Source organism: Zosterops lateralis (assembly GCF_965231275.1).
Source record: "Zosterops lateralis genome assembly, chromosome: 19".
NCBI classification, from domain to species: domain Eukaryota; kingdom Metazoa; phylum Chordata; class Aves; order Passeriformes; family Zosteropidae; genus Zosterops; species Zosterops lateralis.
Window position 1 is genome coordinate 1,054,884 of NC_139779.1, and position 17,304 is coordinate 1,072,187.

Below are 17,304 nucleotides of genomic sequence, written 5' to 3' on the forward strand. Positions count from 1 at the left end.
GAGTTTAAAGTTTCAAAGGAGTTGGGTGTCAAATTTGCACTGACTTAGATTTCACTAAGAGCAGAGTATCTATTTTTGTCTTGCAGCAGTAGGGTTGCAGACCAAGATCCCCTTGTATTTTTATTTTATTTGACTTTGAAAACACCAGCTGTGATCCTCTACACAGTTACTGGTATGAAGCACATGAAATTTTAATTAGCTTGGGTGAAGGGAAGGGAAGTTCTGGTAATTGATTTAATATATAAATGCCCCTCTGCTTTCTTCAGTTTATGTGCTGGAAAGATTGTGTTAGAAATTTTCCAGTTACAGGGGAGATTTAAATGCATTTTTAGAACTGTCTTGAAATCAAAAAGTGAAGTGCCTCTAAACTATTTAGATGAAAGGTACTATTGATATTTCACTATTTCAGATAAAAATAGATGATATGATTATTATTATTTCTGTTATTTTTACTATTAGTGTCTTAATGGAACCAGTCAGGGAGTGCTGGAAAGTGAACAAAGGAGCATTAGTGATGTCAGTGTGGAGATCACAGGAATTTCCCTTGGTTGGGGCTCCCCTCTTTGCTTTTCCCTGAGCTGTTCCCCTGCTCTCTGTTCACCTGTGTCCTGCAGGCAGCTCCTCCTGCTCAGAGGGAATCCCCAGGCAGCAGCTCCCTGTGTCTCTGCAGGGGACTTATCCCAAAGGCCAGGCTTCTATCTCAGTTCTCTGCTCACCTGTTCAGAGCTTTTGGCCTTGCCTTCTACCTCTGCACGTAATTTCTGCTTTTCTTCTCTGCTTTCTTTTGTGCTTCTTAATGAAACCCTGAAAGAGAAAACCCCTCTGAGCTCTCCCAGCAGCTCCATAGGAAAAGCAGTGCCACTGGTATTAATACCTGCTCCACCTGGGAGAGGCTCCTGGTGCTGGGAATGATCTGGGTGCTCCCCCAGTATTTTACAGACACGCTCTGAAAAGCGTCTTTATTCAGTTTGACTGTTGCTATTATGTGGCGAGGCATTCAATAAAAGTTGTGATTTATGAGATGTGTGTGGCCGTTGTTGTTTTTTGCTCTGTCATCTATCAGGGAGAGAAAAGCCAGGCCTGATAATTCTTGGCACTTGGTTTTTTCAGTTAAGAATGTCAGCTGTCAGGCTGTCAAGAGAAGTTATTTCTCTGGATTTTTTTTTTCTTTTTTTTTTTGAAATAGGCAGAGATCCTGCTTCATACTGTGCTGGGTTGATAAGGGAGTGCTTTCTGTGCTGCTGAAAAGTGTGTCCCATGGTAAGGCCCTTGGTGTGTGCCCACTTAAACTTCAGTGCTTTGTGTTTTCAGTGTGTGACAGCACTTGATTGCTTAATATACAAATGCATTCACTTTCGTTTTTTGCAGCTTTTATGTGATTTTTTTTTCCTCCTATCCCTTTCTCTCTTCCTGAATGGAATGGGGTTTTTTTTTCCCCTTCTCTGTGACTAGGTGTTTAAAAAGTGCTCTTTTGCAAAATATGTGCACATTAGATAATCTGGTGTTGCATAAAAGCTCTTTCATATTTTGGGGGCTTCATGCATGCATAAACCAGGCCTAATTGAAGATAGAGGCTGTTTGTCACGAATGTGACTATAAGGATAGGGGACAGAGGGGAAGAATTATGTTAAATACCAGGGTGATGTGGTTTTTTCTCTTTTCCTTATTAGTTATTTGCAAAAATGTATCAAAAAGTCATTTTGATGCAGTGCACAATAGTATCACAAACTTGTGCTTTGCATCCTAAGTGCCTGGTTAGAGCACAGTTAGGAGCTGAAATCATTCCTCCATTAGTCCCTGGAGTCCTGTGTAAGTCTTTAACTCTCAGCATGTGGTCTGTAATTTAACAGTGGATGAAGGATTGCTGAGCTGCAGCTGCGTGGAGAACCTCAGATTTTCCAATCTGCAGCCTCTCCCCTTGCTCCTGCAGAGGACCCCTCCAAAGCTGGCAGCACATTTGCCTTGAGGGCAGAGCTTTGGAGCTGGCAGACTCTGGTGGTGGCAAATCACTCTCAGAAAGAGGCAGGAAAGGTCTGTGGTGGCCACTCAGCTCTTGGGTGCTGGGATGTGGTCCTGGCTTGCAGCTCTCATGGTGTGGCTGCAGGTACAGCTTGTGGAGGTCTTGTTTTGGTGAGTCAGTCTCCATGGAAAAGGAAAACATTTCCTATGTGTAATTCAGTCTGGACAGCTCACTCCCATGCTTTACATCATATTGAGGGTACAAGGCTGGAGGGGTGGGATGAAAGGTTTGATTGTTAACCTGTATGAGCTGTTCTGATGTACAGCACTGTGTTGCGTGGCTTGTAGATGGTTCTTACAAATATTTTAGTCCTGTGTCTGTCTGTTCAATTCAAGGCACTTTGAGACTACAATTAAAATTTGCAGTGTAGTTACAGATCATGCAGCTCTGGGGAGGAACAGAATCTCCAGATAAGCAGTGTGGGCACAGCTGTGGGGGCAGGCTGAGGTGGGTCTGTTCCTGCAGTGCCAGGAAGAGCTGCACTCTGGCAGAGGTGCTGCTGCTCCTGCAGCTCAGCCCCCAGCACAGCCCAGCCCCGTTCCTGGGGCAGGAGGCAGATGTTAACACTGCTCACATTTGGCTGGAGTCACACTACACAAGTGCCTGTTCATGGGAAGTTGTCCCAGCTTTTCACGTCCTGCCAGACCTGGAAATCCAGTCATCTCAGCGACTTGGCCTTTTTCTGTGACATTTTTGGCAGTGTTGTAATGATCTAGGTACTTGAAAGTCTGTGAGTGTATTGAGCTGTGATAGGCTTTGATACTGGCAGTGTTCTTGCTGGGGAGGATGGGGGAGGAGTGTATAAATCCAGCCAAATGTTTATTTTCAGTGACATCATTATTATTAGAGACCTGTTGGCATTATAGATCAGGTAAGAATGGGTCCCTCCATTGTAGCTGCTGTTGCTGTGAGCCAGTCCAGCACCTGCACAGCACCTCTGAGCTGCTCACCTTGAACAGGGAGCAGTGGTGGGGCATCCTGAGGATCAGCTCCTGCTGTTCACAGCTTGGATGGTGGCACAGAGCTTTGGCTGTGCCTGCTGGGGCTGCCATGGGCTCAGTTCCCTCTTGTTTGGGTGAGTCCCTGAGCTGCTGTGGGGAGCCCAAGCCTGTGGTGACAGTGCTGGTTGTCCTGGCACAGCTCCCTTGGGGAAGGGAGCACAAGAGGTGCCTGTTGTGGTGCACAGGTAAGCCTGAACCCATCAAGGTGTTGCTCAGGGTTTCTTTCCCCCTTGGGTGCTGAGTGTGTCCTATCCCAAAACACAAGGTACAAACACATCCATTCTTACAGAACCTGCCAAGTGCTCAGGTTTACAGTGTTAACAGCTTTAAATAAATTCTTCCTGGAGATAACTGATTTATTAGGCTGCTGCCCTTCTGAAGGCAAAGCTAGCCACAATTAACAAACAAAGCAGCGTCAGGCAGTTATCATTGTGGGTAATAAATCTTTTGATGTTGGGGATGACTGGCTGGATGGGCTTGGAGAGCAAAACTCCAGACAAAGTGTATCTTCAGCATTGGGAAGTGGCAGGGACTGATGTGACACATGAATTTGTGTACCCAGGTGTGTGTTGAGGTGGACACTGGCAGCTGTGGCAGTGTCCCTCGTGTCTCCATTGCTGGTGTTGTGGGTGTGTGGTGGTTTCAGTGTGTCTGCACTCCTTGTTCTCAGCAGGACCTCCAGGTGCAGAAACCAGTGATGTGTCAACTTTAGATAGCAAGAGAAGAGGGTCCATGTCACCATCCAGCTCCTCTTTCAGCCTGGCTCCCCTCTCTGGCTCTGGGTTTTGATGGTAGGTGGCTGAGAAATGAGCCCTCAGAGTTTTGGTCAGTAGCTGTTGTTCCCTGGTGGCGTCTCTGTGTGAATAAACAATTGGTCCCAGACCTGTTGGCGTGGTTTGCAGCGCTGGGGAAGAGATTTCTTGCCGGGTTTGTAAAAATGATCTAAATGGATCCGACATTGTGGCCATAAAACATCTGGAACGTTACACATTTAGTTATGTTACTAGAGACTTGAGTTCATTTTGATGGGCAGTATTTTATCTGCTACTTTTCCCCTTCTGAAAGCAAAGCTTTCTGTAGAGGAGGATTTATAGAAATATATTTCTAGCACAAAAAAAGTCATGCACATTAAGATGTTGGAGTAAAGGAGAAATAATGTCTTTTTTTGGAGACCTTGGCTGATTTATCTCTTGCTTGGTAGTTTGATATGGCCTTCCTAGCTAGGAACAATATTTTTTTTTATTCTTCCTTTAATAACAATAATGTCAGTAACGATGTCTTGCACTATTCCAGCATCTTCAAATCAGACTTTCAGCGGGTTAGGCATTTAATGAGTGAACCCTCACAGGCTCCATTGGGCTGTGGGGATATATTTCTGTTCTTTTTGTGGAAATCAAGGCACACAGCACTCGATTGTGCAACGCACTCAACCTAATGAGGCTTCCCCAAATGCTGCGAGTTCAAATGTGTGCTTAAATGCTGAGCCCTGCAGTCTCCAGCTGAGCTTCTCCCAAGACTCTTTGATACATCACTGCTGTGGAGACTGAAATGACTTGCCCTGTGGTCACTGAGTGAGTAAACATCACACAAGGGAGACAAGCTCTTGTAGCTGTGAGGTGCTGCCTTTCCTTTGGAAAAAGTATGGATGTTTTCCCTTGCCTTGCTTCCACTCTTCATTTGTGGTGCAGCTCCTCAAGGGCCCTTTTATTCCCAGTCAAGGGTTATTTGATCTGCTTTGGAGTGACAAGGATGTTGGTTTAATAATGGCTGGTGGATTCCCTCCCTGGCAAGGGGAGAAGCATCTCCCCTTTGTGAGCTGGGAGTGCTGCAATTCCTGTAATTCACCAGCCCGTTTCTGTGTGTGGGGAGAGGGATAAAAGCAAACACGGCATTTCATAAAACTCTGAAAATATTTCAACAACAATAATAGGCAAATCTGGGCATTTTGCAAGATTTTTTTAGTGGTCTCACATCAGAGGGAAAGCTCAGCCTTGTGCAAAGCCAGGCAGTGGCTTGACTCAGCAGATGAAGTCAAAGCTGCTCATCAGTAACTGATTGCCATGTGCAGCTGAAGTATGTAGATGAAATTAATCAAGGCTAAGGGTTAAAGTTTCCATTTGTTCTTTGCAGAGAAATCATCTGGAGTATGTTGGGGAGGAGGTAAATTGCTTCACACATTTCTTATCCCTTCCTGTGAATTTTTCTTGTTTTAGCAGATTATCTGGAATCTTAACAGAGCTCTCATCGCTGATTTGACAGGGTTATCATGAAAAATTAGTTGATCCTAACTTAGGAGCATTTAAATTATGTCATGCTCTCTGCACTGTAGAGGCAATAAATTTCTTTGGACTGGCCTCAGTGTTTGGAGCTGGAAGAATTTACAAACTCTGGCAGAATCCTTTTTGTCTCCAGTTCAGCATGTGCTGTTGGATTTTGTTGAACACTGAGTTAAAGGACTTTGAGCTTCCAGGAGCCTTTTGTCACTCATCCTGGGGCAGGCTGGAGACTTCAGCAGGTCTGTCCTGGCCCAGTTTCTGCTCCTCTGCACAGGCATGTGCCTCTCCCTGCTGTCCTGCAAACCCCTCCTGGCTCTGGGAGAGCAGGGAGAGCCAGGGCCCTTCTCCTTGTGCTGTTCCAGGCTAAAAAATAAGGCTTGGGGTGTGTTTTGGGAGGCTGATTCACTTGGTTCCCCTCTTTAGTCCACCCTGCTTCACCTGCAGAGCCTCACTACAAACCGACCTTGGACATGCCCTTGGAAACATTGACTGTCACAATTTCATGTCCTGTTGGAGGACAGAGGTTTTCTGGTTGTGTTTGGGACATGGCACACGGTGTTTCCTTTGGGAAGATGGTACAACACAGGTGGGAATTGATGAAATGGTCAGTTAATGTGTGTTCCCAGTGAGCACTGCTGATGTGGCTTCCAGACTGAGTCCCTGGGCAGAATGGCATCTCCCCCTTCCTTCCTCTCTCTCTTCTCCCTCTCTCTGCCCGCACAAGGTGAAGTTTTGCCAGTAGTCTGTAGATTTAGGACCAGAGGTTTAATTGCCTCCCACTGGGGCCTTTGTCCCTCATTACTTGGGCATTGCAAAAATCCCCCCTCCCAGTCACATTGGGCAGTGCTCTCCATTTATGGCTCCAAGATGTATTAATTTAAAAATAATTATCTTCGTTTAAGGTTATTAATGCAGATTTTAAGCACTGCTGAACAGTAATCAGGCAGGCAGGTTGGATAAGTTGTCTGCACTCAGTGACTATTTAGAGTTTCCTTCCTACCACACCATGTACGAGGAGCTGAAGCAACCAGGGGGATTTAAATAGGTTTGCTCTGCTCCCCTGCTCTTGCCTGTGCTTCTGTAACCTGTAAAAGAGTTAACTGGAGCACAGGAGGTGGGAGCAGCCCTGAGGGATGTGATATAACTGCTTATAGTGAGGCTGTGGGGCCGGGAGCTATTCCTGGGCTCTGGAGGGGGGGAGAACTGGCTCTGCTGAATTTTACTGTATCTTTTGATAGGAAGCTTGAAGCCAGATTTTGCTCAAAAGACCTGCTGAGCTCTCACAGCTGGGGCTAATTTTCAGGCTTGGATCTCCCATGCAGGGAGCTGTGTGTAGCGGTGCAGGTAAAGGAGAGCTCAGGGGGCTGGATGGGATGCTCCTGCCTGGACAGAAAATCCTTATTTTGGGAACAGCCCCTTCTTTAGGGGTGCCTGTGATCCCACAACAGGCTGTCATCACTAACTGTACCTGTGGGTGGGTGATGAGGGGCTCCTCCTCCCAGGGAGGGCAAATCAGAGAGTTAAATCCAGCAGCAGTTGGGAAGATGGACCAGGAAGGGCTTTGCTTGGCCCCTGGCCAGGTTTGCTTGTGGAACTCCAAGGATGGCTCTGGCAATTGCTGCCAGTTCAGCCTGTCTTGGAAAAATCAGTTTGTGTGTTCTGCCTCCTGCTGATGCCACCGAGGGAGGGAAGTGCAGCACCCGCCAAAACCCACCCTCCCTGCAGGAACAGCAGGACCCAAGGCAGCCAAAAACCAGCAATACAGCGGGGACCAGGTGAACAGTTTAGTTTTGATTGGGTTGGGAGGATATAACCCCAGCTGTATTTTCCCAGAAATCGGGGGAGCCGATTTACCCCGCTGGGAACGTGCGCCGGTTGTTGGGATTAAAGAGCCTCTTTCATTCCCACGTACCTTCCCCAGCTCTCACAGGATGACATGAGCTTACACAGGGGTCAGGCACAAGGTATTTGCACCGTTTAAGTCTTGCAGAAATCCTATTTTGAATCCTCGAGCGTGTTGTACGTGGCACGTAAAGCAGGGCAGGATTGTGCTCCCGTGGCTCCTGGAGCTTGGAGTGGGAGGTTTGCCCTGGAACACAGGCTCAGCACAGCACCCCCAGCACTTGTCAGCTCTGCAGAAATACCTGGAGACAGGAGGGTTCTGGGCTGTTCCCTGTGAGCAGAGAGAGCTTGGCAGTTTTCACTAAATGTTGCCTTTTTCATCCTGTCTTCGCATCGTGTTTCAGTCGAGTTTTTAATAGCTTTGTGGAACTTCCTAGGAGGATCCCAGAGGCAAAAAAAGCTAAAAAAACCTGGAGAATTCTTACGGTGTGTGCTCTGCCAAGGAAGCCTGGCTGTTCTGTTAACAAGATCACTTCCCCTGTTACGTGAATTATTGTTGTTTTTAATTAGAGGTAATGCTGTAGATTGAACGTACAGCACAATGGGGTATAAAATGCAGTTCAGCACAGATACCAAAGCTGGTTTTTCCAATTATAAACCTATTTAGAAGGTGGGTACACTAGAAATGATGGAATGCCAAACTGCAGATGAGGTGAGCAGGCTGGGATACACGTGCACCCCTGCACACAGTGTTGTACGAGAGAGAGAGGAGTGCTCTGGAAAACAGTTACATATGCATAATTAGTTTAATCTGAAATTAATGCTAATTTCAGCAATTTGCTATGCAGATTCACTATTAGTACTCCAGTCCACTTCCACCATATTGAGAAGTGGAGGATGCAAAGCCTTGATGAATTCCACACTAGAGTGTGCCAGAGCTGGGTTCAGGCACAGGTTTCCAGGGTGTTCCTTGAGCCCCCCATGTGTTGGGTCTGTGTCTCTGTCTCCTGCTTTGGGATTTTACATGGATTTTATTTCCCAGCATGGCCTGTCAGTGGCACACTCAGCACTCATCCTTTCCAACCTCACCATCCTGAGCCAGGAGCTCTGCACTAAAACTGGGGGCAGCTAAAAGGCTGTGTAAAGATTGGTTGGGAAATGATACTAAAAGCCATTGCCCTGAAGTTAAATGTGTAACTTTGTTGACAGGGCCTTGACTCGTCTAGAGGGAATGGTGGGTACTTACTGCTTGAGATTTTGAAATTCTGGGAATCCTGCAAAATATTTCGTGAGCTTAAAATCTTCTTTGTTCATTTTCACTAGTCAGGATAATAACAGAGTTTTGGTGGGGAAGGAAGAACCACAAGAGGATGATGAGCAGCGTTACTGTGTGAGTGTGAGGGATGTTCAGGGGCTTGGAACTGGAGCCCCCAGCTCTGCAAAACCCCATTCCTTCACTTCATCTGGGTAGGCTGGGTTTAGCTCACATTTGTATTGACATGTTTGAGTGGGACAAGGCTTTTGTTCCCAGAGACTGCACCTTCAGCCTGTTGTTCAGAGGAGATTTACCTGATACGCCCCAAACTGATCTAATTACAACCACAACCTTGCACAAAATGGCATAAACTCAGCAGACCTGCCTGGCTAGAGAGCAGGGAAGGTTTTCTTCCTGCTCCTGCACCTCCAGAAGTGTTTGCTCAGTTTCAGAACACAAAGGCGATTATATTTTTCAAAAGCCAAGCCAGTGAAGAGAATGTAACCTTGGATGCCTCCTCGCAGGAGTAGGCACAGGTGTTTTGATGAACTCAGCACCATCACAGTGCACAAACAGAGCAGTTTTGTGATGCTCACAATTAATGGCCTCACACCAGCCTCGGATCTGCCTCTCCTGGCGATTCTTCTGCAGCCAGAGAGAGACACCTTCAGTACACAAACCCTCCAGAACCGTCATGTAGCCACAGTTTGCAGGGCCCTGCAGCAGCCAGGATGGATATATTACCCTGCAAATGAAATCCAAAGACATGGAGCTGTGAGTATTGTGGTTTCAGAGTGACCCAGACCTCCTGGAGTCGTTAATAAAACATGGGCTTGTGATTGATTCACACAAATCGCTTCCTGTTACCCAAAGCCCACTGTTCCACCCCTGGGGCTGCTGGCACAGGATCCAAACCCACCTGTGTGTGCCTCTGTCACCCCATCCCTGGGGGGGTGTCCCTGGTGTGAGCAACCTCCAGAAAGCAGATTGTGAATTTACTCACAGGAAAAGGTAAAGATGCTCAGTGACTCTGACTGGAGGAACTCCAGACTGGGCTGTGTGTCCAGTGCCCTGCTCTGCACTTTTCCCTGGGGAACCTGTGCCCTGTCACATCTGTGTGACTGCTGAGTGAGGATGTGCAGGTCAGAACAGGAGTCAGAGCCTGTTTCCAGCTGGTCCCAGTCTCACACAGTATCTAATGGTTATAAAGTGGTGAGGCCACAGCAGCACAGACAGGTGTGGGGAGAGCAGCTCACCTGGAGAGTGATGGGGAGGGAAATGGGTGATTGCAGCTCCTGGAAACCCAGCTGAGTGTGGTGAGCATCATGGTGAGGGGCTTCCCTTTCACCTGAGGGGGCACAGGCTGCTCCTGGTCCCTCCTGCCCATGTCCTGCAGCTGCATCTCCCCACCTTGCAGGGATCCTTGCCTTACCAGGTGATGCTGTGCTGCCACAGGTGGAGGGGAGGCAGCAGATCAGGACTGCAGGGATGGCTCAGGCTGTGTGTTTTCTCTTCTGGTGATGAGGGAATGTGGGAACAAAGCAATTGAAGCGTCTCTTCAGGGAAAGGTGGATTGTAAAAGCAGACTTAATTTTGTGCTTCGCTTTGGTACCAAAGAGCTGATTCCTGAAACCATTTCCCAGCTCACAACACATCTCTAGGCATTAAAATGTTGTGAATTTGCTTGTCATTACCAATATTTTCTTTGACTGAAGCTTTTGAAACAAAGTGGTCTTTTTTTTTTTTTTTTTCTTCCCTATAACCTTCAATCTTGCTTCTAAAAGCAGTAGCTCTCTTTTTCTTTCTTTCTTGGTCAAATATAAAAATGATGATAATTTCAAATACTGCTTTAGAATAATTGCTTTCCTCCCTCTTTTGTATGACAACAGAAGCTTGGCCTGATCTTAAATCAGATGCTGGCAGGCAGAGGGCTCTTGACAGCCCTGCAAAATCCTTTAGTTACAAGTCGGCTTTAGCCAATTCTTTATTTGTAAATGACAATTTTCTACAGAAAAATATATGCTTGGGCTTCAATTTCGGAGCCCAAGATTGCAGCCAGGAAAAAATAATTGAATTTTTACACTTTTTTTTTTCCTCTCCTCTCTTTTTCTTCCTAACTTAAAAAAAAACCCCAAAACTCTGAACAGAAGAAGTGAGGCTGTGTAAGGTGTGATTGGAGCTGATTGAGGGGAATACCTGCCCTGGCTGATGTTCATGGCTGTGGGGACAGGAGTGGTGATGAATTTGTTCTGTGCTGGGAGGGTTTGTGGTGCTCCAATGTGTCCTGTGCCTCAGCCCCATGGAGGCTTTTCCTGTGGGTCCTCAGTGTGGAGCAGCTCTGGGCTCTCCTCATCACCTCAGCAGCCTCATAAAAGGCATCTCCAGAGTCTTTAGTGAAAAAATAAGAAAGTGGTAAAATCTGCAGGCACCGGGATTGATCCCTGTGCTCTGCTGGTCTGTGTTTGACCAGGCAGGTCCTGCCTCTGCACTTGGGGGTGTTTTTCCCTTCAGTCTCTGGGAGTTGGCTGCTGCCCCCAGTTTCCAGAGAAAGTTCATTTCAGTGCCCGGGGTTGTTGCAGAGGTGTTTGTTGGTTTCCTGAGTTAATGTTGACTCAAACATCTCTCCTGTGTCCAGCTGCAGGGCCACGGGCTGCTCTGAGCCCTCCCCAACCCTCCAGAGAATGTCCTGGGTCTGCCTTGAGTCATGGTAGCCCAGCTGGTTTGGGATCAGCCACCAAAAGCACCTTGGGGTTTGTGTCCCTGGGCTGGTCCTGCCCATCCTCAAGAGCTGCAGGTTAAGGGTGGTGGGTTCTGCTGTGCTGCCCCCTCTCTGTAGGGGATCCAGCACCATCCCTTTGCCTGGTGGGGCCAGACCAGGGCACAGCCGGGTGCTCAGCTCTGGGAACATGCACAGGCTCCTGGAGGGGCTGGTCCAGCCCTGGGGATGGAGATTCCATGGGCAGGGGCTGTGGCAGCTCCAGGATGCTGCGTCGGCAGCTCTGCCTGTCTTTCATCATTTGATTATTTTAAAAGTAACTGTGCGAGTTCCTTTTAAACTGACCCGTGGAAACTTAATAACACATCACTTGGGTTTGATGTAATTGCCTTTCGCCTGCCAAGGAGCATTCAGGCTGTCTGTAGGAAAAGGAGGGGCAAAGGCACCTCTGTTTTGAGACAGTAGCTATGAGGATACAGTGCTTGGACTGCTTTTTCCACTTATATTTGCATTGAGAAGCACAATAAAAATCATTTATTAAAAAAAAATATCCGGGGGCTAGAGTTGTTATTGAGAGCCTTTACTCATCCATCTCTCAAACGAAAACAAAACAAGACAGAGAAAGAAGTATCTAATCAAATCGAATTGGAATTGCTTTTGTAAAGAACTATTCTCATTATCTGGGTTAGGGATGGGATCTGAAAAATATTTCTTTTTTTCCACGTGTTGTTTGAAATAATCTGGTTAAACCATATGCTTGTCTTGTAATTTCTTACAGATGGTCACAAGAACAAAGAAAATATTTGTAGGTGGATTATCAGCTAATACAGTAGTGGAAGACGTGAAGCAATACTTTGAACAGTTTGGCAAGGTAAGTTCTGCCCAAGTGAGCACTACACAGTTGTTCTTTCTTCCCTTCCTTTTTGAAAGTGTGTTTTGAAAAACAAAAGTGCATTGAGGACTGAGCTCAAAGGAGGGCCAAGTTTTGGCCTTTCCATGTCATTTCTCGAGGCCTGAGGGATTTCTTTTCTGTTTGTTGCTTGTGTGAAGTACAACATTGCCAACACTGTTTACTTCCACTAAAGGAAAAAAGCATCACTGGGAGGTGAATCTGTGTCTGTTCAGGAGAAGTCTGACCCTTGGCTGAGTGATTACACAGTTGTCTTCTCCATAAAATCAGCCTTCTGTTAGCCCCGATCTCAGTGGCAGAAAGGGCACATAGACGTATTGGAGAGCTCATTAATTTGTGAAAGTGCCTGAAGGAACCACGTGAAAAGCAAGAGTAATGTGGAAGTCACTAGAATATCCACTGAATTTCTTCCTAGAAAATCCTTCTGCAAGTATGTGTAGAGTGCTGGCAACATTGAAAATAATATAAAAATAATCCACAACAAAAAAAACACAACCCCACAGCAAAAAACCCTCACCAAAACCCCAAGACAAACAAGTTTATGCAGAGAAGGAGATGTGAACCTTGCCAGAATAGTGTTTGCTGTGATGTAACAGCTCAAAGCCCCTGCCCAGGCTGGAGCTCAGTGACAGTGACTTCATGGAGCTCCCTGGATATCTGGACACAAAGTCACAGAGCTGCCTGCTCTGAGAGCATTTGTGGTACCACCTCCTGCCAGCCCCACTGTCCACAGGGCTCCATGGATTCCAGCTCCATGGATTTCCATCCTAACAGCTCGATTCTTGCTTTTTGGAGTGCAGCAATTGATGTTTTAGATGCAAGATTGCGTGAGGACACAGCGGGGTATCCCAGAGCAAAGCAGCTCCCGTTCCTTGCAGTTAGTTTTATGTTTCTTTTATCTGCCCTGAAAAGCCTGAGCCAGGCAGGATTTTGTTGAGGGCTGAGGAGGCGAGTTTATAAATGGTTCCTGTGCTGGATTGATAGTTGTTTTGCAAACCAGTCATTTTATTTTCAATAATAATCTTCGATTCCGGCAGGATGTTTACAGCCTGCTGAGCCTTTTATTAAAGGATTACATGAGCTTTTGGATGTTTCTTCTGTAGTTACTTCTAATTGCAGAACTCCACTAACCTGTATTTTTCAAGTTAATAATAGTTTCAATATAAGCGCTTTGCATATTGTCTGGATGTTGTCTTAATATAGTCTTTTTAATTTCACCATCTGGTAGTTTCATGCTTGCAATTTTACAGTCCCTGAGAATGCAGCAGCCAGGGCTGTGTCTGGGAGTGACTGGGGGATTCAGGACGTTTTGGTTCTGCTTTCATGCTCTGCCGTTCTTGAGACAGCTTAGCAGAGTTTTGCCTTCCCAAAGGCAGTGCTTTGGAAAAAATCGAGTGGTTTTTTTGGTTTTTTTTTTTTTTTCAAGTGTCTTAATTTTGCAGGCCAAAAAATGTAAGGAGCTGAAAATTGCACAAGTTTGGGATCAAGGTAGGAACCCATTCCCATGTCAGCACAGCTGGGGTGTCCCACTGAGGCTGCATGTCCAGGCACCAGAGCTGAGCTCCTGCAGGGTCAGGTTTGCAGGGTTTGGCCCCTGTCACTGCTGTCACTGTTTCACAGTCCCTGCTCCAGCTCGTGGAGAGTTTGGTGGTGTTTGGAGCTGAGGCTGCTTGGCTGTGTGACCCAACCCTGGTGCAGGTGTTTGGGTTCTCCCCACAGCTCTTTATCAGCTGGGACAGTTTGGTTCAGGGTGTTTTGAGGTGATTCTCCTCGAGGCTCTGGTTGTCAGGAGGTGGTTATTTACCCTTAGAAATGGGTCAGCTAATTAGAAGACTCGTTAACGTGGTGTGGACAGTGGGATGCTGTGTTCAGATACAGGACTGATGTGCTGCAGGACCTTGCAGGAGTCAATCCTCCTCCATCCCCCTTCCCTGCCCCTCCAGGACTCCCTTGCTGACATCCAGCCCTCTGAGGCAGGTCTGTGCTCAGCACACATTTCCATTTCCGTGCAAACAGTGATCCACATCGATTGGCCAGCTCTGCCTTTGCTTAAAATCAAACAAATTGCATTACATAATTAATGTGTGAGGAGCCACCCATGTTTGATAAGAGCATCTCAGGTGATTTGCTCTTTGAAAAGCTGAGCTTATTTATCAGCCTGGAAAAAATTGCTTACAGACCTCTGTGATTCCTGCAGTCCTGTTTGTGCTTGCTGTGGAGAGGAGCTTTGCAGCCAGGGGAGGTTGTTTTGGTGACTGGAGGTGGCTCTGAGAACACAGGATGTGGGGACAGCAGCTCTGGGGCCAGGTGGGCTCACTCGTGTCACTGGAGTTGGCAGGAAAGGGGCGAAGTGTTGAGTTTGAAACTGCAGCTTTTGAAGAGTCAATGCCAGAACTTTTGTCTCCAAGAAAAGGAAAAGTAAGCCCACTATTGGGGGTACAGCACCAAAGTATGTGGTAATGATAATTCCTGAAACTTAGCTTGTAACATTTCTCATAGTGATTATTTTTTTCTTTCTGCAAAAGCCCAGGAACCCCAGATTCCCTTCTGGGAAGGTGGGCATCCTTAGCTGCTCTAAGCTGTGGAGGAAAATGGGGAAAAGTGGCCTGAATGAAGCCAAAAGCCAACACAGAATGAGCACAGAGCAGTGTCATGAACAGCCTTGTGGCTGCCTGGGGCTGTGAGGCTGGTCCTGTGCACCTGCAGTTGTTGTAGGGCTCCCCAGAGAGGCTGGTGGGCTCTGGGTGCAGGGGAAGGATTCTCCTTCCAGTCATTGCAGGGAACAGAATCTTGGAGGACATGAGAAGGGCTAAGCTGGGAAAATACCAAACTAAGCCATAAGCATTTACAGTCAGAAGAAGAAAAAAAAGCCATTGTATTACTCCTGATCCTGACATTCTAATGCAGTTTTGTTTGTGGGATCCTCTCCTATTTCAGTTTCAAACATTCTTACAAACAAAATAAATTCACTGCCCATGTTGACCCGTCTGGGCTCTGCAGCCTCAGCCTTGTGCTAGGTGTGAAAAGCTGCTGAGGCCAGGCTTTAAAAGGAATTTAAATGAGAAATGTTAGAGCTTAGGAGATCCAGGGGGAGCTCAGGGGGGCTGGCATTCCTCCCCTCGGGAGAGACCATGGTACTGCTGTGCTGGGCTGCAGAGCTGCCTGTTTTCTGCCTGTCTGGAGGGGTAGGAAGTGTGGAGCTCTGAGACTGGGACATGTTGCAGCATTTAAAAAAGGAGAAGACCACAGCAGACTCCTCAAGCCTTGCCTGGAGCCCCGTGAGCAGCAGAGGGAAGCTCTGAGTGCTGGTGAGTTGCACTTGTGAGGACCTGCAGGTCCTGCACCCCCAGGGCAGGGAGGGCTCCAGGTGTTCCCAGGTGCTGCTCCCTGCACAGAGCAGCTCCTGTGGGAGCTCCAGTCCTTCCCCTGCACCTTGCAATTACACTTCACATGGCCAACTGTGTAATTAGTTTGGAAGACTTATGCCTAGTCATTGGTTTATCCTAATCGGCTTTGGCTTTTCCCAACAACAAAGTGAGCTTATTTTCCTAAGCTGAAACAACTCTGCTCCCTTTGTTCCTCTCTTTTATTGTCTCATTCCTTTCATTCTGTTTTACTGCCAAAGTTTTGTTTCATTAGGCCTACAAGTCATTTCCAATCCAGTGGGCTGCTACAATAAGGCCTTTATAACTCAGCTGCCCTGGTTCCCATGTCCCTTCTGGTGCAGAGCCAGGACTTGCTGTTTGACATGGGATTTTAACCCTTTGCCTGCCCCAGCTGCTGCTCCCCTTGGTGGGGCTGAGCCCCTGATGAGCTGGGGGATCCTAATGATGGCGTGAGGCCGTTAATTGTTGGGATAACGGGCTCCAGGTAACGTGTCTGGGCCCAATTACGGCCACAGAATTCCCAGTAAAAACCTCCTGACTGTAACGAGTCCTGGTGGGAACAGTCCTGGGAATGAAAAGGGCACTGTGTCCTTCCAGCAGGGTGGGAACAGAGTTCTGCTGAAGGTACGTTCCAGTTGTCCTGAGCTATTAGATCAGCTCATGTAGAGCTGTTCTTGTAGGAAAATCATGTTTTCTTGTGTAGGAGAGAACACAAATTTAAATTTATCCTTTTTTTGAACCAGAATGGTGATGTCTGAAGGAGATGTATGAAGTAGTTTTGTGGACAAACAATACTTTCCCATATTGCTGTTTCAGACTGCTGGAGGAACAGCTGGTGGTGGTGGCCCCAGATGTTTTATTTTCAGTCTGAGAGCACTGGCTCTTCAATTTTCCTTTCACAGGAATCCTAAAGTGACTTTCAGGGAAGGGGGCGCTCTGGCACTTGTATTTTATTTTAAATTTGCAGATGAAATTGGCCCAGACCAGCATGCATTAATTTTATTTTCTGTCCTGGCTTGCTACAAGGTCCCTCAGACCTTTCAAAGGCATGTTCCAGCTTCACTTGGAATGTGTTGCTTCCTCAGGAATGGCTTTTAAGATTTGGAAATTTTGAGACAAGACAGGATTTCTGAATTACCTCTCTGGATTTGAAATGTTTTGTACAGTCACTTGTTATTTCCTGTGAGACGCAGAACAGACCGGTGGAATAATAATAATATCTGGATTCTGAGTTGGGTCTTTTTTTTTTTCCGTGTAACGGTTGAGTTTTGAAAACATGTAGTTCTCTCATCTCTTCCTTCTATAGCCTGTATTAGTGTCTAATGTTAATTAAGAGAGAGAAGGTGCCTTCTCACACCTGTCCTGGCTCCACAGCCCCTTAGCTGGGAGCTGTGAACAGCAAAAATGAGAATTTCCTCCTCTGTTTGTACCATGCCCTGCATGCAAATAACAACCAGTTTAACCTTTTTTAAAAATACCCTTTGTGATGAAGCCCCTCTGTTTCCCTGTGTCAGGAGGGAAGGAGGTGGGATCCTCACAGAGGATTTCAGCCTAATGGGGTGGTTTACATAAATCCCTTCCTCTGCTCCCCTCCCTGACAGCTGTGAAAATATAAATCAGGAAAAACAGGAGAGAAAACTCCTCCTTGTTTGGCCAGGCTGTCTGGGTGTGAATGAGTTAATGCACTGCTGTGGTATTAAACACTCCAGTGGTTTACTTTTCCCCAAGACCTCGAGTATGGCCTCTGAAGATGTTTTTACAATAAAGTTGTTAGCATGAGAAAAGGTGGTTTTCTCACCATGGGTTCATTTTGGGGGGATTTGGGAGTCTGTGTGGAGCTGGGGCCAAGGCCAGAGTCGGGAGGTGCAGGGAATTCTGCTCTATGAAAGTGAAAGCTT

The 17,304-nt window shown here is 46.8% G+C and overlaps 1 protein-coding gene across 8 annotated transcripts in view; it reads left to right on the top strand.

The window, feature by feature from the left end:
* MSI2 (musashi RNA binding protein 2) overlaps positions 1-17,304 on the top strand; it is a 202,715-nt gene that overhangs the window by 60,084 nt on the left and 125,327 nt on the right. For all 8 annotated transcript variants that reach the window (XM_083875246.1, XM_083875247.1, XM_083875249.1 and 5 more), the window contains exon 6: positions 11,889-11,981. In XM_083875246.1, coding sequence (XP_083731372.1) covers positions 11,889-11,981 — 93 coding nt within the window. The remainder of the gene's footprint in view (positions 1-11,888; positions 11,982-17,304) is intronic.